The following is a 27,091-nucleotide window of genomic DNA, read 5'->3' as shown; positions in this document are numbered from 1 at the left end:
GTGTTGGCGAGTAGCTGAATTAAAACAAACGAAGAAGACTGCTACTGGATTATCTCGAGAAATTATTTTAATTCCCACTGCGTCACTTTATTAAGTTTTAATGTTTTTTCATGCGATTAAGTAACTGTTTAGATCCCCAATATGCGGTCAGTTTATCCAAATGACGCAGGCTGTTTGGGAGTTTGCTCCGCGAACGGCGGAGCAAACTCCCAAACAGTGAAGCTCCACCTGTGGAGCAGCTAACTAGGCTACCACCGGACGAGCGGACTATCACAGAGGCTACAGCCGGGCTGCTGTGGTGTTCGGTCAGCTAAGCTGCGGCGTCTTCTCGTTTATTTATTTATTGATGTAGCAGTGGTGACTAGTGATGGGAATTCCGGCTCTTTTTGGAGAGCCAGTTCTTTCGGCTCGGCTCACTAAAAAGAGCCGGCTCTTTCGGCTCCCAAGTGGCTCTTCAGATTTTATGTTGCTTATCACCAAAATAATGCAAAACTATGTGCAAAATTAATTACTAATGTAAAAAAACAAACATTATATCAAATATTTTCATTTATGCCTTTATTTACTGAACACACTCAACCTTGAATAGAGTGTTACAAAAATAAATGATAAAGTAGGCCTATAAAAAACAAAGTCCAGGGCTCCAGACTAACGTTTCTTTTGCACTTATGGATGAAAATCAAAATCAAAATAATCAATCAAAATTGTCAATGCTGTACATCCTGCATACATATGTGCCTGTGCATGTGTTTGTGGAGCCTGCTCCATATGAGATTTTCACCTTGCACAATCTACACTCTGCCTTTGAACTGCTTACTGCTTATTTAAATGCCCAAATGCCCCCCCCCCCTCCTCCGTCGGACGGTCAGACTGTCAGATGGGGGGAGGATAGCAATTTGAACGCATTAGTGCGATTTAGCGCATTTGTTTATTACTGTCACTACCCTACCTGTCCATGTGCCCGCGTGAGTGCCCTCACCAGCTAGAGAGAGAGAGAGAGGTGCTGCCACAGGCTCGTGCTGGATGCGCTGGTTCATTAGTTTCGTTTTTACCCCCTTCCCCCGTCGATCTGTGGCTTTCACTACAACAAGCAGAGGAGAAAAAAAAAACTAAAACGGCTCCCAATGAGGAGCCGGCTCCCGTCGTTCACTTCAAAGAGCCGGCTCTTAGAGCCGGATCGTTCGCGACCGACACATCACTAGTGGTGACTGTACATAGGTCATCATTGACTAAATAGTTTTGTTTGTTGATATAGCCTACTACACCACTGAATGAGACAACATTTATCTCCTAAAAATAATTCATCCAGCCGGCGGTAAACCCTTAAAAAACTGCCGGTAGATTGATGGGCTCCTTTTCTCCCCTGGGAGGACGACACAGATTAGCCGACCGACCACCTCAGCAGCCCAGCTGTTGCTTCTGTGATGATCCGCTCATCCAGAGGCAGCAACCGGGTTGGGGCTTGGTTTCTCCCCTGAAATGACGCCGCGGCTTAGCCGGCCGACCACCACAGCAGCCCCGGCTGCTTCCTCTGTGGTGATCTGCTCATCCAGAGGCAGCAACCGGTTTACTGAAGTGCTTGTTTTCTCCCCCGAGAAGACGCCGCGGCTTAGCTGACCGAACACCACAGCCCGGCTGTAGCCTCTGTGATAGTCCGCTCGTCCGGTGGTAGCCTAGTTAGCTGCTCCACAGGTGGAGCTTCACTGCTCCGCGAACGGCGGAGCAAACTCCCAAACAGCCTGCGTCATTTGGATAAACTAACCGCATATTGGGGATCTAAACAGTTACTTTATCGCATGAAAAAACATTAAAACTTAATAAAGTGACGCATTAACAGTGGGAATTAAAATAATTTCTCGAGATAATCCAGTAGCAGTCTTCTTCGTTTGTTTTAATTCAGCTACTCGCCAACACTGCCCCTCCTGGTGAGGAGAGCGGCCCTTTGTGAACATTTTGTGTACATTAAACACAATGTTCAACATTTCATCTGTGGTGTTTCTTTGGTAAAATACAGTACACAGAAAAGCCTATGGGTGGAACAAGGTTGAGGTACAAAAATTTGATATTTCAAATATCACATCAAATTTCTGTACCTCAACCTTGTTCCACCCATTTGCTGTTCTACAAAGTTTCACTGGTATTAGTAGATGGTTAACAAACTATTAACAACTGATCTGTAAAGTGTGAGTTAATATATTAGTTATTAGCTTATGTATATAACTGGGACGTTATTCTAAAGTTGCAACTATTCCTCATTTACTAACAGTTAATACATGAGGAATAGTTGCAACTTTAGAAGGACGTCCCAATAACATACATAAAATATTAACTGATACTTAACAAGTCATAAGTAATTCACTAATAGCTTGTTCGTGGTCTATTACTAATTTATAAGGTGTAGTTGTAAATCATTAACATACAGTTAACAAGTCATTTATAACTCATTAACTAACAGCTTGTAAGTTATCTATTGGATATCTATAAGGCACAGTTATAAATCCTTAACAAATTGTTAACTGTTATTTAACAAGTCATTTATAACTGATTTACTAACAGTTTATTAATGGTCCATTAACTATCTATAAGGCATCGTTATAAATCCTTAACAAACTGTTAACAAACACTTAACAGGTCAGTAATAACTCATCAATTAACAGTTTACTAATGATCTATTAACTAGTTATAACGGATATTTATTATAAAGTATAGGGTGTACATAATACATTTATGTATATAAATTTAGTGCAATATTAGACACACATCTGCATGTGCAATCATGTGCCATGGGCATAGTGCAATTTAAGTCAATCCTGCACTTTATTGGGGCATTGTGCAATCAGAATAATTGAATACACATAGCACTATAATCTGCACTGTAACACTTTATAACTGTTCTGTAATCTCTTGGTCCCCTTATTACCTTTTTGGCCAATTAATATACGTATGTTGTTTATGTCATATATGTTTGTATAAGATCCTAAGGTGTTATCACGATGCATTGTTCTATTGTCGTAGTCCTGCCTCTTGTGCTTTTATCATCATTGTTTTTATGTTTAACATCAACCTGCCAATGGGACTGGGGATGGAAAATAGCCACTTGGCTACAATCCCACATATTTACACGATAGTGTTCATCAATATGTACTGTTCCCATTTAAAAAAATAATATAAAATCTGAAAAATCTGAACTACAGCATAGAGCAGAGTGTGGTAACTTTTTTGTGCCCACTTGACCACACATCTTCATTATCTGACTAATAATGTTATGTATGCTGAAATCATAAACGTAACTGGTTTCTGTGTGTGTGTGTGTGTGTGTGTGTGCTCTGCAGGGGAGCTGTACATCGGTGGCGTGACGAAGAACATGTACAGCAATCTGCCCAAGCTGATCGCGTCCCGGGACGGGTACCAGGGCTGCCTGGCCTCCGTGGATCTGAATGGGAGACTCCCCGACCTGATCGCAGATGCCCTCCACAGGGTGGGTCACGTGGAACGAGGCTGCGATGGTGAGTTCACATGTTCTCGCAACATTTTGTGCATTTGTATGTTTTTGAATAGCTGATATTAATATATTCTTATATTTGCCTATTTACTCTGCTCTTCTGTGAAGCAACAGGGGAAATTAAATAGAATTGATTTGGAATGATTATGTTATCATGCAGTGTAGTGCTGTTTTTATTATTGGCATTTTTTTTCCTTCCCTGTCACTGACAATGCCAAGTTTACAATGACTTCTCATCAAGGATGGCTCAGTTTGACAGATAATTATGAGGAAACCTACGCAGGAGTGCCATCAGTCTTTTTATTTATTTGTTTATTTTTGACAATCTTATTTCAGTCTGTCATTTAAAGAGAGAGATAAAAAAAAAAAAAAACTTGTTTATTTCTGGTAATGATAATGTGCTGTGCTAATTGTTCCTTAAAAAGGCAAAAAATACAATTTTCTAAGTTCTGCAAGTGCTTGCAACAAAGTACAAACAGTACACATTTCCACCATGCCACCTTTGTTCTGTGCTTTCCTAAATGCAAATTTAATATACATAAAGTAAAAATCTATCTATGAACATGCATGTAAAACTTATATACGTATTATAAATTGGAAATATTTAAAGCAGAAGTAAGTGATATATTTGTGTTAATATAAGTCTTAAATAGTTATATCTTCCGACAGCAATCACTTACATAGAGTGTTTGGACCGAAACACGGGTCTCCCAGTCCCTCTGCTCTGCTCTGAGCCGAGGAGAAAACATTTATCGTATCCTACAGTTTTTATCCAATGAGGAGAGAGAACGGCATGCAGGGCTGTGTGTGCAGCCAAGGGACGCCGTGAATGTGGTGACGTAGGGACGAGGACTGTTATGGTGCGTTCAAGGAAACTCGTGTTTTTCCGACCTGTGAAGTTGTACCAGTTCGATCTGGTACGAGTTCACGGGTCGGAAGTTACGAGTGGCAGTTATAGTGCACTTTCACCGGTAAAACAGGTCGGAGAAACACGAGTGGGTTGCCTGGAACGCTACAAAATCGTAAGTTGTGACTTGAAGCTGTAATTTACGGTTTCAAAAGCCTGCCTGGAACGCAGCATTAGCCAAAACGACCGGATCGCTTACTTCTGCTTTAATATGATGTCAATCCCATACAAATACTATACATGCATGTGTCTGCTTCCTAAAGTCTAAAGTCAACATAACTATGTTCGTATTCGGAGGGTTCCAGAACTCTGAAAACACTTTACCTGAATGAGAAGACAGACATGTTTAAATATTACGGATTAAATAAAAACCATAAACTTCCACGCATAAATCAACTATTTCTTGTTGACATAGGTCTACAAAATGTTTGTACCATATACAAATCAATCATAAAGGTAGACTGATATATACCAGTTTTACCGTTATCATTTCCTATGTGATAAACTTCCATATTTGTTATAAATCAATATATTTCCATTTATATATCTCTCTATATAATAATTATAATATATTGCCATGCTTGTGACATGTGTCAACATTATTCTTGATATAGGAACACATATTATTTCTCTGTATGGGTTAACACTAGAACCGCCAACATTCTAATCCCCCTTAAAACGCCACAGCGGTCTCCCAGACCGTCACGTGTAATTACATTGTTTCCAGTCGCAAACAGTTCTGTAAGTGGAAAAAATAAGATTTAATTTTTAGTAGTGTTAGTCCTTCTTCATATTATGTTGTGTTGGGGTCTTGATTGGATGTGGTTGGGGGGTTAGACTGAGTGATGTTCCAGCACCGCTTGTTGCACCTACAGCACACACTTCTGCCTACAGCTGAAAGTGACGCATCTGGACACGTGTGCTGCTCTCATGTCAAGAGTCGATGTCGCTGTTCACTGGATTTTTATTTTTTCTAGGTCAGTTTGTTATCAACTCCAGTGTTTTACAGTTGTTCTCCCTGGATATTACGTAGTTTTATTAAAAATAAATATAGCCACATAGGAAAACAATAAGTGAAAAAAAGAAGCACAATAACTACAAAATGGAAACATTGTAATAATTGCTGTGTGATCACAGCCGGACACAGCGATCTATAACTGCCGTTTATATGCAGCGGTCTGTGGGACTGCTGCTGGCGGTCCGAGGTATAATTGCTCAGAAATCAAGTGTGTTTCATTTTAATAAGTTGTAAGCTTCAGAAACCATTAAACACATATATTTAGGAAAAGTCACGGACTGGAAGACCTGTAGGTTTAATGTAAACAAACCTAATTTACATAAGAAAAACACAAACGGTCTGTGAGACCGTCTTGGCGGTTCTAGTGTTAAATAGCCACTCTACCTTTTAAAGTTGTTTTTATTTACACCCATAAATTGGATGGGTTCCCCTGATTACACACCGGCTGCTCCGTGCACAGACACCACTACAGTAAGTCAGTGTATTATCCTGTGGTTGTATTTCAGCAGCCCCGCCCCAAAGTCTCACAGCTCTGGGAAGTCTTTACAATCTAAAACCTTGTCCTCTCTACATTCTCTTTATGGCCCCATAAAACCTACCTGAAGGAGGTGTCTCCCTCCCCTAATGTTATTGTCAGTGGCTAATCTCAGCGACACCCGCCCTCATTTGATTTTTTTTTTTTAAATCCCATTTTGTCTACCGTGCTCGTTTCACACCACTGGGCTGCACAGCTCCTGTGTTGAGTTAATCCTGAGTATACCAGCAGATTTTGGTTATAGCCTCCCTCTATTCCCCGTCCACACACCCCCCACCCCCCCACCTTTTACCTCCACGCCCCCCCTCCACCACCACGTCTCTATGCCGAGTCTCAGAGAGCGCGGACTTGATTTCCCTGAGGGTCACGCTGGCCGACTCAATGCGGCACCGATCCAGCATTTTTTTTTTTTTTCTGTTCCCTCTCCTCCATCCCTAACACTACCACCTCCTCCAGCCAAGCCTTATTACCTGCCTACAGTAATACACCACTATTACTTTGTTACAGAAACAGTTTAAACCTGCATTAAGTTATCACTCTGACTCCAGTAGGCTCCTGAAATGGATGCTAATATTAGTTAATGATTGGATGTGCAAGCGAGCTGTGCAGTTATAATTGAGTGGTTACAGAAGGATGGACCCTTTTGACAAATAATATTAGACCTAGACTGGGGGGCTGTTGCAGATCCATATTGTTGATGTTGGCGGAATACATCAAAAATAATTATGACTAGGTATCTGTATTTACTATAATGAAATTCAGATTATTATTATTTGCCGTGCAGCAGAGAAGCCAACAGAAAATCAGCCAAATTACAACAGTATTTAATGGGTTTCTAGTGTTGATTGATCTCCAACAACAACTATTGGGACCGAGTCTCTGACTTGCTGTAATGAAAATGACTTTTCCAAAATGCACTGCTGCCCCGCACATGGATCAATGCCAACGTCCTGACTGCCTTGGCTGTGAGGTCATTGTTAGCCGGTGGACCGGGGATACAGAGTGGTCAGAGGTGGCTGCTGGTCCAGGTCCCTGCAGACTCTGCAGGCCAAACAAAGGCCAGAACACTGGGCTTGTTCTTGTTGCTGTCTACTGACTCAGCAGATCATAACTACAGAGAACAAGAGGGGGAGGGGGAGGAGGCTGAGACTGAGGGGAAAACATATTGCAACAAACCACGTGAATATAACAACCTAGAATTATGCACAGTAGAAGTAGAAGAGTGAGCAACAGCAGAGTGAAAACTAATTCTAAGATGGATGGAAATACGTTTTTTAGGTTCATCCATAAACCATTTATCCATGTAGGGTCACAGGGGGGCTGGAGCCAATCCCAGCTGACACAGGGTACTGACACTAGGGATGTCACGATAATTTATTTTCACAATTAGCGGTGTTAAACGCCACAATTAATTAATCATAAAAATTACTTAATATTGTCAATTTAAAAAAAAAAATGATGTCAGAACCACAGACTTGTTCCCTCCAAACAAACTAACATATTAAGTCATGTTAAATCATGTTAACGTTATGTCAGTTTACCAAACGTAGCACTGAATTGGCAGGAATTTAAATGTTAGTGTTAAAAATAAATAAATAAAGTAAAACATTTGGAAGATATGACAATTAATGATCCCCTGGGGGATTAATGATTGGTCGTATATAAATAGACACTTACAATATTTTGTGTATATAATTAGTAGTGCAATTTTATTTTGATTATGTTTGATTTTACACATTCATAGTGTTGTGAAATTTATTAACGCATAATAAACATGACAATCATAACACCGTGATTATTTATCTGACAATAATCGTACCAAGAAAATCTATAATCATGACATCACTTACATACACATACTCACATTTACACACCATGGGTGATTTAGGGCAGTCAATCAACCTAATGTGCATGTCTTTGGACTGGTGGAGGAAGCTGGAGAACCTGGACAGAACCCCACCCAGAAAGCCCCCAGGCCCGGGAATCAAACCTGAAACCTTCTCGCTGGGCAGCGAAAGCGCTAACCACCATTCTTGACCCATTTTACAATGAGAAAGAAGTTAAAAAATATTTTCCTCCTAAATTTTAAACCCTCAAATCAGTCTTCATTTGAGCGTCCAGGCTACACTACACTGTGAGTATGTGAGCAGATGTTCCAGTTGTTACCCAGCTGTTGGCTACAGTCACAGGTGACAGCAGCCAGCGAGGGGAGATGTATCTGTTCACTTTTTCTTTTTTTTAACTGATGTTGTCCTTACTGCCTTTATTGTTGAGGAATTTCTTGCACATTTGGAGCAAACATGGCAGATGGAGTTTTATGCTCCACCAAACCCACGGCACCCAATAGCAGGTTCTCAGGCAGCGACAGAGAAGAAACGTTTTGGTCCATGTCTAGTTGAAGAGAAGAGTGAGAAAACGATTACATATCCTTGTTATTAATTATGACAATGTGTTTAATGAGCTCCTCAAGGGAATCCATTATTAGCGGGTAATTAATAGGCCAATAAGGTGGTTAGGAGCGACTAACAGAACGAGCTGATAATTCACTTCCAAGTGGACATTTTGGAGCCGAGTAAAAAGTCTCACGTACCATTTATTGTTTTTATCACTTTTAATTATTTATTTTCTGACAGATTCAGGGTGGGGGTTTAATTGGGTCATTTGGAAACAACACAGTGAGATGTCTGTTTATCTGTGCAGAAACAAATTAGTTTGGCACTGAACCGTAGTTCGTTGGAAACGTTCGTGTTTAATCAAGATTTTTTAGGAGGACCCCCACCGCCGCGAACACAACAGCCACCTCACCCACTATAATCTGGAGGTGCTCTCTTGCCTAAAACTTGATCTTCCATCTAATTCTGAAAACAATCATTTGAAGTTGTTTAATTAGAAATAAACCTAATGTTGATCTTGTCCTCTCTCCTCTCCACCAGTCGTTTTTGCTTCAAATAATGCAGAGACAACTACTGTAAGGCAAAGAGATAGATAGATAGATAGATAGATAGATAGATAGATAGATAGATAGATAGATAGATAGATAGATAGATAGATAGATAGATAGATAGATAGATAGATAGATAGATAGATAGATAGATAAAGAACAAACTATACATAATAAAATAGCAAATAAAATACAGTAGATGAATTATTTTCCGTACCAATAGTATGTCACGAGTATTCTGTATAATGTGAGGTTTCAAGGCAGCCTGTCACAGCACATATCTGAGTAAATGGCTGGAGTTCCACTGAGAAATCACAATGGTGGAGTTTCTAATTAGCAATTTAAATGTCTTCAGCCATCCGTGACCATGGGAGGTGCAGTAACAACAGGACAACCCATCTTCATGCACACACACACACCCACGCACACACAAAAAAGTAGAGATGCTACAGTAAATTGCACCTATACCACTACCGATACTGATTTCCAATGCAAATGTGCCCATAATCCGCCTATTACTTCAGGTTTCAACCTTGAATTAACATCAGATTTAATCTAAATACATTTCTGAGGAACATTAATCAAATCATTTTCAGTCTTTCATGGATGAGCTGCTGCATTTGGTTCCACTCACTTGGTCGTTTAATACAGATATGTGAGGTTTATGTGTTATATTATGCTTTTCACACACAATTCTCAAACAAAGATAATAAATATTTATTATCAATGTTAGATAGAATTTTCTTACATTTAGTCATTTACTTTGAATTATGTGTTAATCATGTAAAGACATACAAACTGTATGAACAGATAAACAACCTTGATACTGTTTCAGTGTATGAGGTTCATATGGCGAACACGTGCTGACATAGAACATGCACTGGCATCTCAATGGAGAATATAAATCCTTCATTTTTATTTTACTTTTTCAAATTTGTAGACTTTCTTATTCTTCTCTGGCCTTGGTTTGGTTCAACAACTCGTAGGTTTAATACTGAAGGACATCTGTTCACCACAATGAGCTGAAGGCTGCTGAAGCTGTTGATTCTCAGTTGGATTGAACAGTGTTAGTAGAGTTGGGGCCAGTGACAACATTTCTAAAGGGTTTGATATAAAGTCATACACAGACCACACTGCTATGATGGATTTGACTCCTTTCACTCTTGAAGTGCATACAGCTTCTTAAATGGATAGTTCAACATGTTGGCAAATTGGCCCATTGCCATAATCGCTATAGTCATAGCAGTAGGTTCGTTACCTTTATTTGTCGGTGTAAGATGTTTTTAGAGCGGCGGAGTCACGAGCTGCTCAGAGCTACGCTACGGAGGCTAGTGGGATTTCTTGGTTTCCCTCATCAAACTCATCAAATACACAATCCAACAACTCCAAAACACTCTGATGGACAAGTTGTGACCTGCACAATCACCACACTATGAGATAATAATGGAACGTTACGAAATGGAGTTGTTTTCGAGGTAGTTGTTGGATTGTGTATTTGATGAGTTTGATGAGGGAAACCAAGAAATCCCATTAGCCTCTGTAGCACAGCTCTGAACAGCTCGTGGCAGCGCTACGCCGTTCTGAAAATAGCTTACACCGACAAATAAAGGTAACGAACCTACTGCTATGGCTATAGCGATTATGGCAATGGGCCAATTTGCCAAAATGTTGAACTATCCCTTTAAAGGGGAACTATGCAAGTCCGGTCACTTTTCCACTGCATTTGTTTACAATGAAACCTGTAAGAAATCAATCAATAGAGCGGTAGATGACGTTATGCGATGTTACGACGTGTATATATAGTTTAATCTGTCATGAATAAGAGATTACAGGTTATGAGGTCCGTTTGTATCGCCGTGCACAGAGATCAGAGCTGGGAGAGCTGGCCACAATCTTGCAAAGTGCAGCCAAGAGAGGCAATAAGTGTCACGTACTGTACATTGAAGGCAGAGAGCCTCCATTCTCCCTGTAACAAGTTCAGCCATTTATCAAACCATCACAATTACTCCAAAGCTGTTTAATTAAGGTAAAAATGTAGCATAGTTAAGATACAAATCCTGCATTCCTCTTCAGACACGGAACTCATTATGTTTATTAACAATTATGTGTTAATTATTGTACAGTGGTTATAGAGTCACATTGCTTTGCATGTGCCATGACACACTGGTACAGGTCGTGAAGTGAAAACATGCAAATAACATGAGGTGCCTTACTTATTATATTGCTAAATAGAGATTTTTTTTTTTTTAAATTTATTGATATATGCCGATGCTCAAGAAGGTGGACAGCCAGCAGTAAAGTTTTCCATCTGGTTCAGCTGGAAATTCCACTATTCTGCTTGAATGTCCTATATGACTGAATTGAAAACTAAACTCTTAACCGTTCCCACCGCTGTGCCTGTGCCCTCAGGACCCAGTACCACCTGTACGGAGGAGTCCTGCTACCATCAGGGGGTGTGTCTCCAGCAGTGGGAGGGCTTCACCTGCGACTGCACCATGACGTCCTATGGTGGCTCATTCTGCAATGACCGTAAGTGAAGAGTCTTCAGTTTGCTGCCGTCTTTCAAGTGTGTGTGGCTGCTGGGGGAGTGGATGGTGTTTGTAGGAGGGGAAGCTTCACAGGCCACTTCACTGCTGCTTGTTGAAGTGGCAGTAAGAGACTGGCGTATCATCTCAAAAAACATTTGGAGGAGTGCGGTGTACCTGTTCCAAATGGCGCCTGTCGGTGGGGGCTGATTGCTTGGCTTGTGTACAACCCAGCTCGCAGGTTTTTCTTGCGAGCATCACCCGCAAAAACTTCACACTCCAAGTCTTGGCATGTGAACTGAAACATCTTGAATGCTCAGAGATGCAGTGACCAGGGTTGAGGGAATAAAAAAGATGTGTAAAACACTCTTGCTCCAACTGCTGAAACAATGTGTGAATAAGCGGTGCGTAATGTGCACGTTCCTGTCGTAGCTTAGTCTCACTGAGTCTCTGCAGAAGCAGCAGCACACACACACACACAAACTTTGAGTTGGCTGAGTGGTTGTTGAGAAATCTGAAAGGAAGAGGGAAAGACAGAGACAAAGACTCCTCCATTTACAGTCAAATGGCATGTCTCAATTAGTTAAAATCGTTTCAGTCAACAAAATTCCTCCTTAATCACGTTGGTTGGGTAGACATCGTTGGTGCCACCAGCTTCCTCCCAGTGAAACACTCATTTACAGCTCTTTAGGAGACCATTTGTGTGAATCTTCGGGCTCTCAATTAGCGGGAATGGGATGTGCTTCTCTTTTACAGCCTTAATTTGTCATTGAAGCTGATAAGACGGTTGCATTTTTACATACATAAATATCTGGCTTCGACGGCAGCACATTAAAGGCCCTCTTCGCTTAGATCCCTTTGTCCATTAATTAGAGATCCTGATAACATATCATTGCACACGTCAAATATCAAAACCACAAGCTGCACCGCGCTGGCTCCGACGCTCCTATTACTGTCGTGTTATTCATAGTAACACCTCGGATTGGACAGATGAGGTCGCCTCAGGGGCCGACTCCCCCCGGCGCCCGAGGGCTCTGATAACGCACGCCACTATGAGAAACGATGATTTAAATCCTGTGTCCTTGTCACGTGGTTCCACCAGCTGGGTGGTACCACCACAGGACCAAATGACGAGTTATTATTTCAAGGGTGTTGTTTATTTTACTGGCTTGAAGTGCTTCTTCCCTTGGTTGACATTATCATTTATTGCAATGATTACGGTTAATGCTCGTACTGAGTGTTGAAGCTCAAGTGTCTCCTTTTTGCATTTATATTGCAATGTACATTACTTTACTCTTGTGTTAGGGTTGCCACTGACCCGTTTATACGTAGGTTTTTAATGCATAAATTTGTTTATAGCACCAAGACTTTTTGACTTTGTCGGGAACCTCTATTTAAACAAAATAAAAAGATGAAAAATTCACAAAATTCAAAAATGCTCTGGTAAAGATTATGACAATTGTGTTGTTAGGGTCGGTTTCAACCTCGTTATAACGATAAGAACACTAATGAGAGTTAAAACTGTAATCATAAGTGCTAAACCAACCTTTTCATGGATGAGGAAGCCTAGCAATGTAACCAAGAGATGGGAAACAAATTGGTTGATAAATAATTGTTTTTAGTGTGTTTTACAGTGGGTTGAAAGAGGAACTATGCAAGTCCGGTCACTTTTCCACTGTTTTGCTAACCCTCCGTCTGGCCATGTGCATTTGTTTACAACTAAGACGGCGAAAAATCAATACATGGAGCGGTGGATAATGTCACACAACATATACGATGTTACGACGTGTATGTCTGTGTAGTCTTATTCGTCATAAACAAAAGATTACGGGTTACGGAGCAAATTATTTGTGTGGCGGTGCAGCAGAGACAAGAGCTGGAACACCGAGGCGGCAGCCAGGTACTACACTGATGTTGCAAGAGACAGCAGGTGGAAGACAGATAGCCTCCATTCTCACTCCTAACAAGTCACAAGTCATGTCGTTAACTATCACAATTACTCCGGAGCTTTTTAATTAAGGTAAAAATGTAGCATAGCCACAGGAAAAATCCTGCTTAATTCCTCTTTAAGACTCAGGTCAAAACTGACCCCAACACAAGAGATGGTGGCAGAAAGCTGATAAGAGGAAGGTTCCATTGAAGACAAGAGGTATACTGACAAAAAGGCCCACACCAAAAATATTAAAACCTATATTTTAATGGAGGAAGCCTAACAATTTAACCAAGAGAAGTAAAACAAATTGGATGAAAAAAAAATGTTTTGTATTCTACAGCTGATTTAAGACACAGGTCTAAACTGACCCTAACACCATAGATGGTAGCAGAACGCTAACACAAGACAAAGGTTAAGAATAACTTCATGACAAGGGAAAAAAATCCAAACTCCTAACATGGAGTTTTGTGAAGAAAAGTATTCTCTGCAGTTTGTGTGTGTGCGTGCAGCTTGCTGAAACAGAGCATGTGTGCAATTAGCATTCAGCACTCCTCATAGGTTTGATTTAAACAGGGGCAGAGGCAGGGTGACAGGCTAATAGACTTGTTTGCATAAGTCTTTGTTTGCTTATTAAGCGGTGCGTGCCGAGTTAAGCTGTATCACCCTCACCTTTTTCTTTCTGTTTCTCTAAAAAGCGCCAAGTGTTTTCATTTGTGATGGGAGTTTATCTCTCATTGTTGTGCGCCGCTGTCGTCGCCGTGTTAGCTTCGACAGCATAGGACCGGGCATGACAGTAAGTGGCTGATTAGCAAGGTGTTCCTTTGGCTCCTGGAAGACTTAAGCAAGGAGAGGGGCGATAATAATTGCTCTGTCGGCATGACAGCCCTCGCAGAGATAAGCCCAGAGATCCCTCGCTCCTCGAGAGGGGGAGAGAAAATGAAGATGAAGAGAGGAGAGTGGAGGGGTGCTGATTCCTGCAGTGGATTTTTTTTCTTCTGTCTATTGGGAGCATTTGCAGGTTTTTTTTTTTTTTTTTTTACTGTGCTGGTTTCAAAGATGACAGGTAGAAGTGTGTGGCACCAGGAAGTGCACCGTAGAAGATTGTGTGTCTGGTTTTGTATGAGTGTGTAGAGTGGAGGAGAGGAGCGCACCAGCAGCCTGATCTGATGTAATGTACTGTATAACTGAAAAAAAAAAAAACCTGTCAGTTCCAACTCTCTGTAGACAGACTCACAGTATCAACACCGACACCAGCTCTCTATCCTTCCTCTTTCTGAACACTAGTACTAATATTAAGGTTTTAATGGGCTGCTAGTTAGACTTCACTCCTCTGCTCTTTGTCTTCCTGAAACTTGCTGTGTTTTCTTGTTTGGGGGGAAGGGAGAGGGGCTGCCACACCACAGTATCACACACCTTCAGTAATTGGACATTTAGCTTAACGTATGAAGAGCTCCTTCATACTTTAGGTGCAAATTTGACTGATTGAAAATCAGTTGCACCTCTAGGAAAATAAATATTTACTATCATTGTCTAATGAATGTGTGAATGCATTCCAATGTGTGTCAGCCTCTTTCCCGGTGTGCATGCCTACAGTACATGTAGCTGGAGCTGCTTTCTTTTGCAGGTTCTTCCTCCCTCCACAGCAGCTGCACATTTTCAGGGCTCACGCTCCCCGGCTTCATTTTACACCATCTTGAAAAACGCCGAAAGACTTGAACCTTGAGAGCCCACTCCCTCGGCTCCTTCTTCTTGTCACCGTCCTCCTTTTCTTCTCTTTCTTCCGTGCCTCTTCGCCACACAAGGCATCCTTCTATCCTTGAGCTTTTTTTTCAGTTTGTTTCGTTTCGTCCGTTCTTTTTTTTTTTCTTTACGAATCAACATTTGTCAGAAACTGTCAACCTTCAGGGAGTTTTCCTTGAGCCCCGCTCTGAAAGCCAAGGTAGGACTTATTGCATCAGCGAGTGTTTGTAATTTGTTGTGAAACAGGTGCTGGAGATGTTGCATCATTTCTTTTGTATTTTCTTGACACTCACGCCTCTATCGACACCGTTACACCCTCTTCTTCTCCACAGTAAAACAGCATACACCTGTTCCCTGTCATGTGCCCTTGATTTATCTCCTGTGTATCTGAAATACAACACAAAACTTTTTATTCCCTTTTATTCAAACCCTATAGCTCAGATCCCACCACATAAACAGGTGTCATCTCTTTCATAAAGTCTGTGGACTCCTGATGCTTCAAAAAAAAAGAAAAGAAAGTGAAATCATGACAAACCAGCCTGCCGTGTCATCACACTCCTTCTATCTGTCACTCAGCAGACACACTCTGAAAGATACGGTGAGAATATAAAGCACACACATGCCTTTTATCTAACCTTCCACGCACACACTTTGCACTGTTTGTTCTCACACATACATTCATGTGCTTCCCTTTTCATTCGGACAAAAGAAGATGTGGAAATTATTTTAATTTTCCCTTCAAAGAGGACCCATCCAACCTGAACCACCTTTTCATTTTCTCTGAGGAATAAAAAATTAGCGCAATTATTCTCCAAACAGTGTTCAGACTGCAGTTTGTGGGAAGTCGTCCTTGGTGGCCGTGAATAGCGAGGTGGACTTGTGGGTGTGCTGTGGGTGTATGCGTGTTTGTGTGTGAAGGCTACAATGCTCTAAAGAAGCCACTACAGGTAAATACAGCCACACCAGGAGGCTGTGGATTCACGTGGTAAACATTGTTCAATAGAAAAAAAACGTAAGTCCAATTTCCTCAGTTTAAGCCCAGTCATTTGTTTCACTCTGGGTGGAAAGGTTGTCAAAATTATTGACACCGCAGTTATTATTTATGAAAGCAGACCCACGCTTGAATGGAGGAGATATTACACACACACATACACTCACTGAAAAGGTTCCATTGTGCAGCGTTTTTCAGCATCGATGTTTCATACCAGATAAACTCATGTCATTTGTCTCTATTGGATTTTTATTAGCTGTTGGACATCAGCCAGTCATGTTTGCCAGCTGAAATATGATGGAGGTGTAGTCCCTGACCACAGCTATCAAAAGTCTTTGTGGAAGTAAAATATATTTAAATGATGATTTAAGCCCAAGATGAGTCATTATCTCCATTAGTGCTTGTCTTAATGGAGTTTTAAAGTTCAATATTATGTTTGTGAATGTCCCTTTAAAAAAAGAAAAAGTCACCCCATTTTACTATTTCCCCAGAGGGAAGGACAGGGACCAAATAAAGTGTGACACCAAGAGACGCTGCTTCTAAAATAGGATTATCATGGTTACTTGGCTGTTGGGTTTGTGGGGCCACGTTCACGATTTCCTTCAGGAGATTTTTAAAGCACACTTCCATGTTCCTCCCGTGTACCATCAAATATTCAGCTATTCTTATTGTTTTATTTATCAGTATTGTTATTGTCTTATGACTTATGACTATTATAAAAGTGGTATTCGCAGTTGGAAACAACAGAAGGGAAATACATTTTTCCAAAATATTTCTATACATCCTGCAGTACTGGCTACGTGAATTGAGCTGTATATTTTCTTACCTTCAGAATCCCCTGTTCAGTAAACAAGTTTTTTTTTTTAGTATCACTTTCATATACAGTTCACAGCAACAATAACAGCAATAGAAAAATATAAAATAATAATAATATTAAACAATAAATAAATACATTAATTAATAAAAATAAATTAAAATCATAAAAAGAGAAATAAAATACAAGGGTTACAGGAAACTTTTAAAGAGTTCCCATTCTGCCCCTTCTGGATTCAAACCTACAGTACACATCCCCAAGTTCCACTGGACTGCAGGATTCTTCTTTATACTGGCATTGCTTATTCATGAGCCTCCACCTGACACAGCAGATAAGAACAGACACCACTGAAGAAGCCCGGCAGTCTGATTGGCACTGGGTTTACATTGGAAGTGATCACCATAGCGCGGGGTTAACACCGTTGAATTTCACTCACGGATTAAAGGCGGGCAGCGCACACCGCGAGCTGCCGACTAGCAATGGGGCTGTGGGTATGTTTGTGTATCTGAAGTAATTCAGACGCTCCACTTCCCGGCTGAGACGTTCCTCTATTTTGCTGTAGAGTATTGTTTGAACCTCTTCAGTGACCCCTTCTGTCGGGCAGTTTGTTCTGCACTCTGCACTCCGGAGACACGCCAGGTTTAGCAGAGGGCGGGGCTAATGCACGGAGTGCGACTCGGAGGACGAAGCAGGTGCAAATGAAACTGTGGCCTTCCTCCTCTCTATACACAGCCGGAGTTTACGTTCTTAACCTTGGCTGCTACATTTCTTTATACAAGTTATACAACCTTTTCTTCTGTTTCTGTTCTCATTAGCTGCAGAAACAGCTGGTGTAACGGTGAAAAACGCATCACATTCAACTGGATGCGGGGGTTGTGGAACATACTGTACACACTATGTTCACGCACAGAGATGCATTTGTGGAACAACACATAACCACACAAAAAAAATGCAGTTATACCCTGTTGTGCACACATACACACACAAACACACACAGCAGCAGCAGCGAGCGTTTGTTATTCAGCAGCAGCCTGCAGTGATTGACTGGTCTATTTGTCTCTGCGTAGCGTATAAGTGGGCCACTTGGTATTCTGCCGTATTCATCTGGAACCAACTCAGACAGAGATGCTGTGTAAGTGCGTGCCGTACCAGGGCTTTGTTTCTCCCTCGCTCTCTCTCTCCTTCTCTTCTGTTTAAATGAGTGCGAGAGAAAGAGGGAACAAGATGGAGAGCGAACACAGAGGGAGAGAGAAGGGTTGTGCGATTCTCTGTTTAGCCGTGTGTGCGAGCGCAACACACGCATGCATGTGTACAATGACTCCAGCTGCCAGCGTGCGGCGCCGTCAGGCATACTAATTGAGCACAAAAGTACCAGTGTGTTTGCGGCGCCGCCGATTTCAATCTACCTCCTCTGCTAGTCGCTCATCTCTGTGTCTCGTCTCTTTCTGGGAAAAGAAATGAGAATGTGTCATTTCCAGCACAAAAAAAGCTCAAGTCGGCGGAGAGACGCTCGATGCATGTGCTGCATGATGCGGTGCAGTATGCGTAATGCAATTTCGCAATGCAATTTTGAAGTGTTCCGTGGCAAGATAGACCTGAGTCAGTGTGTGTGTGCCTTTGACTGAGCATTGCAATATTGCAAAGCTCAGAGTGGTCAAAAAGACTAGAAAATCCCTTTATAGGTGGCCAATGACATAACTTTGTAGCTCTAAAAAGCCATAACAGTAAATCAAAAAAAAAAAATAATAATAATAATTTCATTTCATTTATTGTTTATTTGATGAGGACAATGCACAATAATGAATAATTGGTGATGCACACATGACGTCATGTAAATGTGCCGGATTTAGCTCAAAGCTAATTTCCATCCGTAGTCCTCAAATTTAAAGACAGACAGACATACCATAAAAAAACAGATAACAATAGGAAGCTACCTGCGTGAATATAAGAAGAAACAGAATATTAGCACCAGTTACAGCAATAATACTAGAATACTAGCAGCAGTTAGGGAGAGTGGGGTAAAGTGAGACACTTTTTACATTTGCTCCCCTCTAAGCAAGCTAAAATGATTTATCAGTAAAATTTACACATTTCCCATTAATTCAGGATGTTGCCTAGCAATGGAAATTATCAGAATGTATTTAGGACGAAGGACAGTGAAAATATGATTGTTTTAAAAAAAGTGGTCTTGTGTCTCACTTTACCCCAAGTCAGGGGTAAACTGAGACAAACTAGAAAAATCAATGGGGTAAACTGATCCACTTACTTTTTCCACTCTGAAACTATCATAACAACACATGTTGTAACAGTTAGAGTCCTGACAGCTAGCTTGACAACCACACTTTCCAGAACTAATGTGGGACTAGTAGCAGAATCATGGGGATTGGCCAATTAAGCACTTTTGTTTTCTCAAGGCAAAGTGACTCAAAACCAAAATCAAATACAACACAAAATGTTTTAATTAACATTCAAATGACAGATAGAACCAGTTAGATAGTCTGGGGGTCAGATTGTAGGCCCAGACAATGGTGACCATTTTGATCAAAAGTCCTCTTGTGTGTGTGGGGAGCCGACAAAGTGGAATATGACTAAAATTTAGTTAATTAACCAATAAAAAAGTGAGCTGACTGAGAGCACCTAGCATAACAAAGCAGTGTGGCTACAGATCATTGATCACGCACGATTTCTGTCTTGGGGGATGAGATTCTAGTGTAAATCTTTGTGTGTGGTGTGCTCACAGTGTCTCACTCTTGGATTTATTATAATACATCCATGGTCTCACTTTACCCCGCAGCATTTGTCTCACTTTACCCCAACACCCCCATTTTAGAAAAAACGACCTCTCTTAGAAATTCAGGCTAATTTTCAGCCAGCATCATCACATGGTTTTATGTGTTGGTAGTTCATCATCATGTATCATAGAAGTTTTTCTACCTGAATCAATTTGCTTTGGCACAACAGTTGATTAAGTTGACCGCAAGAAAATTTACTTTTACATGCAAAAATCATATTTTTGTGAAAAAAACATGCTTTCCACAGCATCATGAGGTCCTCTCCTTCATAACCATGGGGAAATGGAAGGGGCTTGAAAACATAATGGTCAGATGACCATAAATGTGTTCCGTTTTCTAGATATAGGGGGTGTCTCACATTACCCGGTGTCTCACATTGCCCCACTCTCCCTATAGCAGTAAGAAATAAGAAAACAGAATATTAGCAGCAAAATAAATACTGGATCAGTAGGTGCATGTTTTGTCTGGCTCTCTATTTCTTCAGTCCTTCATTAATGTGAGGGCCACAACTCTGAACGACCCGACAACAGCTCTAAAGGGCCAATTGCGGCTCGCTAAGTGTTGTACTCCTTGCTTTTGCTAGCCTACTGTTAATGCTTGATAAGCTTGATAGGTTTCAGCGGGCGCCGCTCACGCCCCGGCCCCTCTCACCATCCAAACTTTAATGAAGCCTGATCACTGAAGAGCATTCGCTCTCATCCTCTCCGCCGACTCCATAGGTGATCATTTTGCCTGCGTCACTTGAAATGCGGAAAAGGAAGACAAAAAAAAAAATCTAATACGACCGCCGGTCTCTTCAGAAAAATGGCCTAGCTATTTCTGTGACGCACTTGCTTTTGGGCTTTAACATTGATTACCAAGGCGCCTTGCTGTGATGAAGGTCACCCCCGGTTTCATCGTGGACCGGCGCTCGGCGTGGATCAGGACGGTCTTAAGGGGAGGCTTTAGCACCTCTCAGATTCTCATCACCAGCTGAAATCAGTCAGGCAGCAAACTCAGGAGGAATGAGTAAGCAGTGCTGCAGACAAACAAACAGAAAAAAATCTCCCCTCAAACCTCCTGATCCAATAAGGCAAATCAACTGTTTTCACGCAAGAGGTCCTCCGCCAGAGAGACAAGCATGGTCACGCATAAAAGCCGAGTCATAGAGGGTGTCTGACTATCTTTTTATTGACTCATATTCTCTATAACTCTCCCCTCTCATTTTTGTTGATTGTTGTTATTCACTCCCCACCCCTCTCCCACCTCCTCCTCCTCCTCCTCTGTGACTTCCATCTTCTCCCTGCACTGTTTGCCAGTCGGGCCCCAAAGAGCTGCTGTCCGGACCTAGCAATTAACTGCCACCTCATTAGGCCAGAAACGCAGTGTGAATCCTGAATAATTACTTGGCTTGCTTTTTTTTTCATGTCCATAAATACACACACACCAGCACCAGCACCCTCTCTATACTTCTCAGTCGCGGGGTGGCTCTAGAAATGAGATGGAGAGAGAGCAGGGAGGTTGCAGCTATCTTCCCATTTGCAGACGGTGTGAGTGAAAGCATGAGCGGAGAAATAAAAAGGCTGGCTGGCTGGGAAGCGGCGGGAAGAAGGCAGCGTGAGTGAGGAAAGAAATAGCGTTTGGGCATGCAAAGGCAATTTTGGCTTCTCCCAAATAGGGCAGTGCTTTAGCCCGCCGGAGTTTAGAAGTCACCGTGTCAAGAGCTTGAAGGGGATTGGCTGATGGCGGGTGGTCACATTCTGTGGTGGTAGGTGAAAAGCTCAACATATGACTTAGTGCTTTTACTATAATAGGCATACTTCTTTTGAAATTTAAAAATACTCAGTGGGAAGTATAGGTTTATAAAATAAGGTGAGACACTCTCACCTACAATAGCAGTAATTGCGAAGTGTATTTTACAACATTCAGTGCTGTTATTTCAGTCATATTTTTAAAACCCCTCAGAGCTAGAATCCTTTAACTTCTGGTTTGTGTGAACACTCTGTTCTTCATCTCTTTTCCCCAAAGTGTCTGTTTGTGTATGAGCCTGGTAGCTTTGGCAGGTAAGCCAGACATCTGCCTGTTTCTTTATCAGGAAAAAAAAGACTCTTTCTTTTTTTGGTCTGCATTAGCTTTTGTTTTGAACCAATTTTCCACTCTTTGCTTGGTTTTAATTAAAGATTGGAGAAGCTTTTAAACCACAATATGCATTAAAGGACAATTAATGGGCCTTTGTAATTGCTTCGAGACCACTGTAGCCACTCGCAAACATTATCAAAAGCCTATCGCCGTATATGCCGGGATAAAAACAATCGAGGCGGGAGGGATATGTGCGTCTGCGGACTCGGGGAAGAGAACAGAACATAAAAAGAAGGTTAAAAAACAGGAGAAAACATTTATTTTTCACATGCACTCAGTTCACACATTTCATATTAGTCAATTCCTTTGTTGGTGCTTTGTAAATAGCGGCGTCACACATCTGCCTTGAGTCAATATTTTGGACCTGATTGAATTCAGTGGTGCAAATACACTCCCAAATACCACACACACCTCCAGACCGACTCCTGTAAACATGACTCGGAGATGTACTTTGCATGCGATGTGTGTCCGTGTGCGTGTCTATCTATTTTGTCTAGTGTTAGCATGACACAGATGGCATTCACAGGCAGGTGCTAAAAGGCCTTCTGCTCTCCCTCTATCTCTCTAATCAATTTCAGCTCTTTCTGACTCATGGTCATCAGGGATGGAGGTGTCCATGTATTTCAAGAGCTTTACTTCTTCATTTTTACACTATCTCATATATCCTGCCAAAATGTAGTATTTCTTATGTTGTGCTCCACCTACTTCTACTATATTGCACTTAGGAGAAGATTTATCTTTACAACTGTTTCAATCACCATTTTTAGCTTGGAGACAGTAATATGTATGAATAAAATTAAAAGACAAGGTCAGGATAGTAGGACCATAGACTGTAAAAAGAATGGACGTAGCGTCCGTGACGTCACCCATTGGTTTTGGGGAGTCGTTTTTGTGACTCAAATATGGCGGCCTGGACAGCGCCATGTTGGATTGGCCGGCCGAGAACCCGCCCACTGGCCTCGAAGCAGCTGTCCACGGAGCTGCTCGGACCTGTCACTCAACGTTTCCGCGCCCTGATTGGCCAGAATTTTAACCTAATAACAGTAAAACTATAGAGTTAAAAAAAAATTCACCCCCCTCAGAGTGTGTGCGGGGGTAGAAACTATCGATTGAGACGAAAAAACGTTCTGACACCAGGCTTTTAACATGTTTACTGAGGATGTAAAGTCGGCGATTTTAACATGGGGGTCTATGGGGAATGCTCCCTTCTGACACCAGCCCCCACAGGAATCCGAGGGGATTGCAGTTTTTTGAACGCGGAAGTGAGCTTCACTTCTCAGACCGACAACTGCCCCCTTGAGTAGGACGCACACACACAAAAAAAGACATTAGTACCTCAGATGCACTGACTGTGCAGTTTGTAGGCCGTGCCCTATTTTTGTTGCCACAGTACAGTACTTACAGTATGTCAGGCTCATCTTCTCATCTTGGCCGGTGTGAATGACAGCTGCAGTCCAAGCAGAAGCAGAGTTTATCATGGGTAGTTGCTGACCAGCTGAAATAGTAGCCACCGCTTTAGGGATAATTACGCTCCTAGAATACATGGAATATTGGATAATACTGTCCACACACAGGATTAGGTGGGAGGAAATACTTCCATGTCACATAGCCAAATTCCCTCACACACACCCTCGCTCTCAGTCTCTCTTATTCCTAATCACTCTCCTCCAGAGAAACACTTCCACAGCCGCACACGTGCATGCCTGCAAACACTCAAGAAGCTCTGCAGAGAAATGCCAGTGTTTCCTTGGGGCATTGGAGAGGAGATAGACCTTTACTCAAGTTGACGTGGTAGATTATCAGGACTGACACATACACACACACACACACACACACCTTTACTTGTATTTATCCCTGTGGGGGTTGAGCTGTCAATAAATTGAGCCGACAGTCTCCTCTTCACCTTGTTTTCCTTCTGCTTCCTGTCCTCTTCCTCAACTCCTGTACCTGCCTGTTCTTTCTTCCCTTGTACTGGCAATGTCTTCTCCACTGCTTTTCTCTATACACCCAGGGACACCTGTGTCACTGGTAGTAGGCCTTTAGCATTTAAAGGGATAGTTCACCCTAGAATGATATTTCGCTCATTATCTACTCACCCTCATGTGGACTAAGGGCTGGAAGAAGTTTCAGAGTCCTCCGTCCCTTCTCTGAGTTACAGGGGGTCTTGGTGTAGCAGTGCATGTCCATATAACGGTTGTAAAGGGACACCAGAGCTCTTCGTAAAAAAACACACACAAAAAAACATCCAAATACCTCCATGCTGCTCGTATGTAATGTCCGTCTTGTGCTGAAGCCCCAAATTGCGTAATTGTCCCGAAAAAAATTAAATAAGTCTATATTTTAAGCTTGTTTGTAGCGGAAGCTTCTCAAAGCTCCTCTTCCTGGTCCGTCCAAATCTCGCGTGATTTGCGCCGGCGTCAGTGCGGTTACTGCGAATCACGCGAGATTTGGACGGACCAGGAAGAGGAGCTTTGAGAAGCTTCCGCTACAAACAAGCTTAAAATATAGACTTATTTAATTTTTTTCGGGACAATTACGCAATTTGGGGCTTCAGCACAAGACGGACATTACATACGAGCAGCATGGAGGTATTTGGATGTTTTTTTGTGTGTGTTTTTTTACGAAGAGCTCTGGTGTCCCTTTACAACCGTTATATGGACATGCACTGCTACGCTGAGACCCCCTGTAACTCAGAGAAGGGACGGAGGACTCTGAAACTTCTTCCAGCCCTTAGTCCACATGAGGGTGAGTAGATAATGAGCGAAATATCATTCTAGGGTGAACTATCCCTTTAAAGCATGATCAATTTAAACAAAAGTAGTGATGTTAAATTAATTCTGATCTGTTAAGTCTATTCAAGCCAGTTCCTGTTTTCAGGCAAAAATTTTGGTAATTCTTAAATTAAGGCTTCATAGTTTTCATATTTCCAGTGTTTGTGTTAATAAGAAGACCTACAGTATTTATGGTTTAATGTAATGCAAACCATTTCTACCTAGAACAATGCATCTTGTGTCAATCAAACACTCTTATTTGTGCTGAAATGAGCTAAACAGATTAAAAATCTAAAATGCTCTGTAAGTGTACTTTAGACATTAAACATGGACACGATGTAGCTTCTGACAAGTCTAATGCTGTATTCTACGAGCCACACATGCTCCTACACAGAATGAGCAAGACATTAAAGAGGAACTAAACCCCTAAACCACTTTTTTCTGCTGAAAACAAATATATTTGGGTATAAGGTAGTGTTGTCAGTTGATTCTGGTCCAACTTTTGACATTTTAGTCAAAATATTTCAATTTGGTGTATTTTGTAGTAAAAATGTAGAGTGACTGCCCTCTATGGGTTGAAACACGGCTATTACAATCAAATTTTTCTATTGGCTGAGATGGAGGCAGATGACGTTTTGGAGGCAGCTTTCGTCACCGGCCACTAGCTCCCCGACCAATCAGCACCGGCTGCTGCCTGCTGCTAACGGTTGCTAGGCGCTCTAGCTGCTCTGCTGCGGCTAACGGCTGCTAACAGCTGCCTGAATGGGAATCGTTAGTGCGGCCGGTGCTAACGAGCCGTTAACGAGCTAACGAGCCGGTGGATCAGCTGTAGATGCTGTGTCACGGCTCTGGCGTCCTCTCCTAGTAGTGTCCGCCCTACTAGTGCTGTTAGAGTAGCTCGTTAGTCGCTCGTTAGCGCTAGCAGACGTGTCGATGTGTGTTTATTACTTTTTTTTCTCTTTTGTGTGATTTTGCGGGTGTGAATGGGGCGCAAGGGGGAGGGGGGATCGGAGAGTGCTCCTGGAGTCCCGCCCATAATCAAGGCATTTTTTGAATTTCAAGCTTAGAGCACGTCATCCAAAACTGAGGGGTTTAGTTCCCCTTTAATCAATAACAGATAAATATTTTAACCAAACTCACAGAAAAAAAGAAAACAAGTTAGTGCTTCAAAATGTTACTTAAAGTGCATTTTCCAACATGTTATAGAAGGTAAATAGAAAAACATTTTAAACACAAATCATCTTCTTATGTTTTATATCTTTGACCTGAAAGTCAAGAGCAATGGACGACAGATACACTAGATCCAAAGATCACATGACATTTTTAAGTCAAAAACTATGAATAACCACCTTTTTAACCAATATGTTCCAATTCCAATATTCCAATGTTTTCACTTCCACTTTCAAGCTTTATTACAGTTACAACCATTATAACCATTGTGCTTTGTTTTCTGCATGAAACTTGCTGTCTGAGTGATGGAATAACCACTTAGTTGGTCATACAGGTAAAAGAGAAAGAAAAAAAACCACCAGATTCTCTCCATATTCTGTCAGCCTCTCACTCCTTCCCTCTGCTGTAAACGCTGTAAATCTCGTCCTTGTTTGTTCGACAAAACACCAACATCTCGCCTCGTGCCAACAGAGCAATGTGACCTCTGTGTAGAGCCAGTGGAGTCGAACAAATGTCTTCCTATTTTCTTTGTCTTTTGGACTTATGGTAATTACTTCACCAGATGAATGCAATTGTGATAACACTTCCATAGTGCCTTAACAAAAGTCAGATTAGATCAGAGATGTGGATAAAAGAACAGGCCATTTCCAGCTGGATAACTCAGCAGTGTTTTGCACAGCCGTTCTGTTTCCATGCTTCATTTTACACACCATCCCCATGTTAGAGATGATAATGAAGATGCTGATAAAACAGTTGAAATCCCCACTTATAAATGTGAACAAATGAGGCTGTTCAACTTTTGGTGGCTTCTGATCCAGAAAGACGGACCAATGTACCGACCATTTCTAGAAAACTAACACAGTCCCATGAGCTCTTACAGTACACTATTATAACCTTGAACAAGAACACCTGTGTAGATACAGATAACCTTAAATGTATTAAAATAAAAAAGGGTTTTCAGAACACACGCTTCATAGGAAGCCAAGATTTGTCTCCTGATATTTTCCCCTCAACAATAAAGTGGGAAAAAAAATCAATAGCATGGATGATTACTGTAATTGATTAGGAGGGAAATTTCCACTTAAATCACTACATGTGAGTTCACAGGAGATCATAATACGAGTGAGCTAGCCACAGTTTGAACAGAACATTTTCCTGCAGCAAATCCCCAAGTGCACATAATGGTCTCTGTAATGAAACATCCACCCTGTGTCAAATGTCTATTAATTCAACAAGAATGAAATTGATCCATGTTCCATGTAGGTTTTGTAATTGGCCGAGGGCTAATAATGTGTTCTGAAGCAGCACAGTTCATTTCCATGACTGCGTTGGAA

General features: G+C 41.5%; 1 protein-coding gene across 7 annotated transcripts in view; it reads left to right on the top strand.

Moving 5' to 3' along the window:
• nrxn2b (neurexin 2b) overlaps positions 1 to 27,091 on the top strand; it is a 773,301-nt gene that overhangs the window by 410,699 nt on the left and 335,511 nt on the right. For all 7 annotated transcript variants that reach the window (XM_085760265.1, XM_085760266.1, XM_085760262.1 and 4 more), the window contains 2 exons: positions 3,333 to 3,506; positions 11,313 to 11,432. In XM_085760265.1, coding sequence (XP_085616391.1) covers positions 3,333 to 3,506; positions 11,313 to 11,432 — 294 coding nt within the window. The remainder of the gene's footprint in view (positions 1 to 3,332; positions 3,507 to 11,312; positions 11,433 to 27,091) is intronic.

Source organism: Trachurus japonicus, chromosome 18 (genome assembly GCF_045865225.1).
Source record: "Trachurus japonicus isolate A0001 chromosome 18, Traja_1.0".
NCBI classification, from domain to species: Eukaryota; Metazoa; Chordata; class Actinopteri; order Carangiformes; family Carangidae; genus Trachurus; species Trachurus japonicus.
Note: the sequence above shows the minus strand (reverse complement) of the source record. Positions and strands in the feature narration are given on the sequence as shown.